The sequence below is a fragment of the Acomys minous genome (assembly GCF_964271855.1).
Source record: "Acomys minous genome assembly, chromosome: 4".
Taxonomy (NCBI): domain Eukaryota; kingdom Metazoa; phylum Chordata; class Mammalia; order Rodentia; family Muridae; genus Acomys; species Acomys minous.
In genome coordinates, this window is record NC_140486.1 from 29,663,557 (window position 1) to 29,669,556 (window position 6,000).

The window sequence follows — 6,000 nt, forward strand, 5'->3', positions numbered from 1 at the left end:
GCTGTGTGTGTGCTAGCCCATGCTTGAATCCCAGAGCAGTGGCTCAGTGGCCAGCTGGCCAGCAGTCTAATCTCTGAGCCTAAGCCTAGGTCAGACATAGTAGAAGAATATACCTGAGGCTGACACACACCTGCAAACTGGAACATGTGTCAGCACGGTGCTTCTTACTGAAGTCATAAAATGTAGTGACATGATGACGATGTTAATGATGCTTTAAGTCTAGCAGCAGCAGACTGTTTACCACCTCACATTCGGTAATTATGTTCCCAATCAGATGTGTTAGACTTGTCCATTGATACTTACTTTTTTGGTACTCTCTACTCCTATTTCTTCCTATAGGAGAAATGGCTATTTTGATATCTGGAGCGACGGGAGGGGGGTAAGGGGGGGGAGGGCAGGACATAGAACAGCAATTTCTTTAAAAAAAAAAAAAATCAACTCCTAGCATCAACTGTTAAAAAAGAGTCTCTACCTTTTTGAGAGTGTCACTATATAACTCAAGTCTGGCCTGGAACTATCTAAAAAGCTGTGGCTGGCCTTGTACCAAAAAGGTGTTCCAGCCTCACTCAGCCTCCCAGGGCTGCAGGCATGTACCATCATGCCCTGCGTAGGGTCTGCCTTCTTTAAAACTCTTTTCTGTCTGTCCTTCTACGATACTGCTGTCTAGGCTATTAGAAGTCCCCAACAATTTTTAGATGATCCCCAGGCATAATCCTGGACCATACTTTCTGTTCCTTCACCAACGCAATCTTTCACTCATAACTAAGGTACTTTATTCATTCACATTCTCTCTATCTCTCTCTCTCTCTCTCTCTCTCTCTCTCTCTCTCTCTCTCTCTCCACATGACTCTCAGGTGTCTTACAAAGAATATAACTAGAATTCTCTTCAGCACTCCAAATCCATTCCACTTTCAATCTTTTTTTCCAAGTCAGGTAGCAGCACCCCACTATTTAGTTACTCGATTGCAAAACCTGGGAGTCAGCCTCTCTCATCTAATCTGTTCTGCACAAATCCTTATAATCTCTAAGTCAGACCAACAGTTTAAGATTGCATTTCCAGACACACCTCAGATCCCATTCTGTGGCCAGCAAAGATGTTCAAATAAAACAGATCATGTTCTGCCACACAGAATCCCTCAACAGCCTCCTGCTACATTTACAGTAAAATGTACTGGCCATGGAGCATAACAAGTCTCTCCTCACCGCCTTTATAAATACAGTCTTTGTTCCAGAATGTCATTCCACCCATCAACTTATCTGGTAGGCCTCAGCCTCAATGCCACATTTATTTCTTCCCAAAGCCCAGGTAAAATTAGGTCCATTATATCCTGATCGGTGGTATTTCCTTTGACTACACTGAAAAAATACCTATTGCTACTTTAAAAGTAAGTCATGTTTGTTCTGTCTGTGCAGGCACACATAGTATCTGACTTGCTGCACCGTGCGTCATCCGTCCATCAACTCACAGTCCCAGAGCACTGGACAACAAAGTCGCTCCTTCCCCAGTCAACAGTTCCTAACTGGAAAGCCACCAGCCTTCTTCCTAGAATGGCTGCATAACACAGCAAGGATATTTATTCCCCTGCAACTGGTTATTAGGGAAAACACTTTAAAAACTAACAAAAAGACAATAGTAGTCCTTTTTCCTAGCGAGTATGTAGAGCATTACCCTTTACTTCCTCTGATTCTCCATAGTTCTCCGCACCTGTTACACTTAAAGCACTCCACCACCAGAGAACAGTACATGACGATTAAAAGAAATTCTAGCCAGGCGGTGGTGGCGCACACCTTTAATCCCAGCACTCCGGAGGCAGAGGCAGGTGGAGCTCTGAGTTCGAAGCCAGCCTGGTCTACAAGAGTTAGTTCCTGGATAGCCAGGGCTACACAGGAAAACCCTGTCTTGAAAAACCAAAAAGAAAGGAAGGAAGAAAATCTATCATATTCACTAAGGGCTAAAAGCATTACGAAGGTTTTTGTCAGTCTATACGCATAAGGTACAGCTTCTGGAGCTCCAATCAGAAGGTGCTCACGTGTCATCCCTTTGACCACTCCACTACTCCTACAACGCTCAGTAGCTTTTATTTTTATTTATTCATTTATTTATAACCAACTTCATTTCTCCTTGAGTCTATGAAGATTTGGGGTAAAAAAGAAAAGAATGGATATGAAAAACTATGTATGAACAAAAGAAATGATTCAGAAAGTGTTTAGCTTCTGATATGACAAAACACAACAATGGAACAAAAGTAGCATTATCTAAGGCTAAATGATGTCAACCTCTTAAGCAATCGATAAGCTTGTAAGGGTTGGGACCAATGCAGTTACTTCAAGCTGTGATAGTTACTTTATCAAACAGAGGGACAAGTCTTTTAAGATATGAACGTATGAGATTGAGCCATCACACTCCAAACAAATCACATAAACTTTTTTACACTGATCATTTCCACTAGTGTGGTACCAATTCTGAAGTCACAAAATTCCATTACAGACTTGCTGAGGCAGATGGCAAGTAATTCAACTCATAAAAAGTTAAATATTAATCAGGCCTCAAAAGCATCAATGTTATCTTCAAATAATTATCTGAACCCGTGGAGGAAATAAAAGACTTCTGAAGCCATTAAAAAAAAAAAAAACAGAATTAGTAAAGTCAATAAGAGTGTATGAGAATGGTTTTCTGTTTACAAAGTAAATGGGGTTTTGCAAAGACCCAAGACTACTTCTATGGACATCTTTGAGGAGGAAAAAATAAAATTCCTGTGTTTTCTCTTCTCTCCAAAGACTCACCCCTCTCAGTTCTTTAAGAAGGAAAGAAATACAGCCCTTTTTTAAAAGATTTATTTTATGTGTCTGAATGTTTTGCCTGCATTGGTGGATGTATACCATAAGCACTGCTTGGTGCCTGTCAAGGTCAGAGGGCATCAAATATCTCTGGAGAAGAGAAGTTGTAAAAGATGGTTGTGAGCCTCCTTGTGATGCTGGGAACAGAAGCCTCCTGATTCTCCGCTAAGCGCAACAAGTGCTCTGGACTTCTGAGACACCTTTCTACCACTTCCCAACCCCAACAACACAGCCCTCCCTGCAAAGAGTTTACAAACAAACGACCAAAAAAAAAAAAAAATCACACTATTATCTCGTACAACAACATTCCCCAAGATCTGAGATTTCTATACTCTTAAGCATAGCAGCACGCCTTTAATGCCAGTGCTAAGAGGCAGAAACAGGTGGATCTCTGCGAGTTCCCAGCCTGGTCTAAGTACCAAGCTCTAGGACAACTGGGGCTACATAGGGAGAGATCTTGTCTTGACAGAGTGTGAGAGAGTGAGAGTGAGAGAGAGAGAAGAGGAGGAGGAGGAGGAGGAGGAGGAGGAGGAGGAAAGAAAAGAGATTTCTATAGTCCTCTCCATATCCCAAGATTGCAAAAATTGAGCTTTAATAATTAATAGACTACAAACACATGCTATTACGGTTTTCCTTAAAACATCAACCTTTCCACTCAGGGTCCCTAATGGATACTCATAAACCATACACTACAATCTAAAAGGACCCAGATGGTAGTAGGTTCTCTCCATTCTGTCCCAAGAGAGCCTCTTCTAATCCTCCTGCACACTGCTTTCTCTGGGGGCCTAAACACATGTGTAACTCAAGAGGTGGCACATCGTCAAGACTGGGTGAAAAAGACAGTGTACACAAGATATATAACTGGATGGGGAAAGGCCGCTAAGAGCTGCCTCTGCTGGATCGCGTAACCAGCCTAACCCGCTGCAAACTTTTGAAGGATTAAGTTACATTCCGCTGCAATTCCACACTTGACAGCTGAATCCCGAGATGCCAGCGAGTCGTTCCTCCGGGTCCTGCGCTGCCACCTCACCAGGGAGAGAGTCAGCAGCTGCATCCTGAGGCCAGCACGCACCAGGGCATTAGGGAGGGAGGAAGATCTGGGCGAGCTCACCTTTTCCAGCTCATCGTGGAGCTCTGCCAGGCTGGGCCGGAGCAGCTTCTCGCCCAGCTGCGCGGCCGTGTGCCGGTAGTGGTCGATCCTGGGCACCGCGTCCATGGTGTTGTGGCCGAAGGTGCGCAGGTAGTAGGTGTTGGTATGGGTGTCATAGTAGTACTGCTGGTGGTGTCCACTGCCGCCGCCCGAGTGCAGGCTGCTGCCCTCGCTCAGCACCGTGTCCCCGCCGTTCTGGAAGCTCACGTTGGGCCCGTCACCACCGACCCCCGCCGCATCCGACAGGCTGTCGTCCGCCGACGAGGAGGCAGCGGGGTCCACGAAGTTCACGCGGAAGCGGCCCTTGGCTTCCTCGCTGCTCTTGGCCACGCCGCTCTCGCTGCCGGTTTTCCCTGCCGCTGGGGTCTCCTTAGCCGCAGCAGCAGCCGCAGCCGCCGCCGCGGCCCGCCCGGCGTTCTCGGAAACCAGGTCCACCTGGAAGCGGCTCTGGCTGGGGGTGGGCCCCAGAGGTCTGCCCAGCCCATCGCCCGCCGCCGCCGCCGCTCCCTCTCCGCGCACCCCGCCGGCCTGGCTCCCGGCCGTAGCATCCTCTCGACCGGAGGGCACGGCCGTACCGGGCAGGTCCACCCCGGCGGCAGCCGGCGGCGCGTCTCCATCCCGGGCGGGCCGCGGAGCACCAGACGAGGGCGCCGCGGGCCGGGGCTCCATCGCCGCCCGACGCACGGGGACCTGCGGAGCGGGCGGGTGAACGCTGCGCACAGCGCGGCTCGGGGGATCCCTGGCCGGCGGTGCGGCTGAGGAGCCGGGTGAGAGAGTCGCGGCGCCGCCACTCAGCCCGCGCGGCACGCTCACCGCCAGCCGCCAGCCGAGTGCCCGCGAGCGCGGCCGGCCCCGCGGTTTAAAGGCGCGGCGGCGGGGCCGCGGCGCTCGGTGCAGCACGCGGGAGGCGGGGCCGCTCAGCCCGCCCCTCTGCCCGCCCCAAGCCCTGCGCTGGCCAGCCTCGCGCGCCGACCCTGGAGAGCGCCGGCCTCCGCACAGTGCGCAGCGAGCAGGCGCGGCCGCACGCGCCTCCGGGCGCCCGACCAGCGCGCCGCCGCCGCCCCTTCCGCCGCCGCCGCTACCCGCTCCGCTGTCCTCCCCGGTCCGCCCACCCGTCCGCTTTGGCACCGGCTCTGCGGACTCCCCTCGCTTTTTTTTTTTCTTTTTCTTTCTTTCTTTTTTTTTTTTAAGTTCTAAACTCGCAGTACTTGGGGCGAGCCGGCGAGATCTCGCGAGATGCTGCAGGGCCTGTGGGCGGTTTCCCTGAGGGCGCGTGGTACCCAGGACCGCGGCGCTCCGGCTGCGGGTGATGCTTGCGGCTTTCCTGTTGGGCTCGCGCGCGCGCTTCCGGAGGCGCTGGCCATGCGCGCTCCCGGCGGGGCCTGCGCGCACCCCTACCGGGCGCCCAGCTGGAGAGCCCCGCGCCAGCGCTTTAGATTTGCATAACCAAAGAGTTAATTCCAAACCGAGGTGCGGTGGGTGTGCCCGGGCTTGGGTGACACCTCTAGGTTTAAAAACTGGTGTTTGAAGGTGACAAGAGAACCTCCTCTGGATGTTTAATGACATTTTTAAAAAAACTTCAATGTTAGGAAACGAGTCTCACAGAATACAGTGACAGCAGCAGCCAAGGCTGCAATTACTAGTTTTCCATTTGGCTGCGGTAGAGAAGAATTCCTTGGTTTTAACACAAAAAGCCACTCCTGCTGCAGGCTTGTTTTCACTGAAAACAGAGGAACACCTGTTTTCCAACTTAATATCATATTCGCTAAGGGCTAAAAGCATGTAATCTCTATTTTTAAGATGGAAATCCGAAAGAACAGATATTGGGTCACATACAGGACTTCTAACACCCCCCCCCACACACACACACACAACACGAACTTCCCTAATATTAATGGAAAGAAAACACACACACACACACACACACACACACACACACACGCATGCGTTCTTTCAAGCAGTGCCATTTTCTAGTAGGGAACTGCTGTGTTAGTAACAGCTCTGTATTGTGC

At 50.3% G+C, this 6,000-nt stretch overlaps 1 protein-coding gene across 2 annotated transcripts in view; it reads right to left on the bottom strand.

Moving 5' to 3' along the window:
- Window positions 1-4,844, bottom strand: part of SLC12A2 (solute carrier family 12 member 2) — a 67,843-nt gene extending 62,999 nt beyond the window's left edge. The window contains exon 1 of one of the 2 annotated variants that reach the window (XM_084778235.1): window positions 3,950-4,844. In XM_084778235.1, the coding sequence (XP_084634361.1) occupies window positions 3,950-4,657 (708 nt within the window). In that variant the 5' untranslated portion in view covers window positions 4,658-4,844. The remainder of the gene's footprint in view (window positions 1-3,949) is intronic. The other variant, XM_084778234.1, reaches the window with a different exon arrangement.
- Between the last annotated feature and the right edge of the window lie 1,156 nt (window positions 4,845-6,000).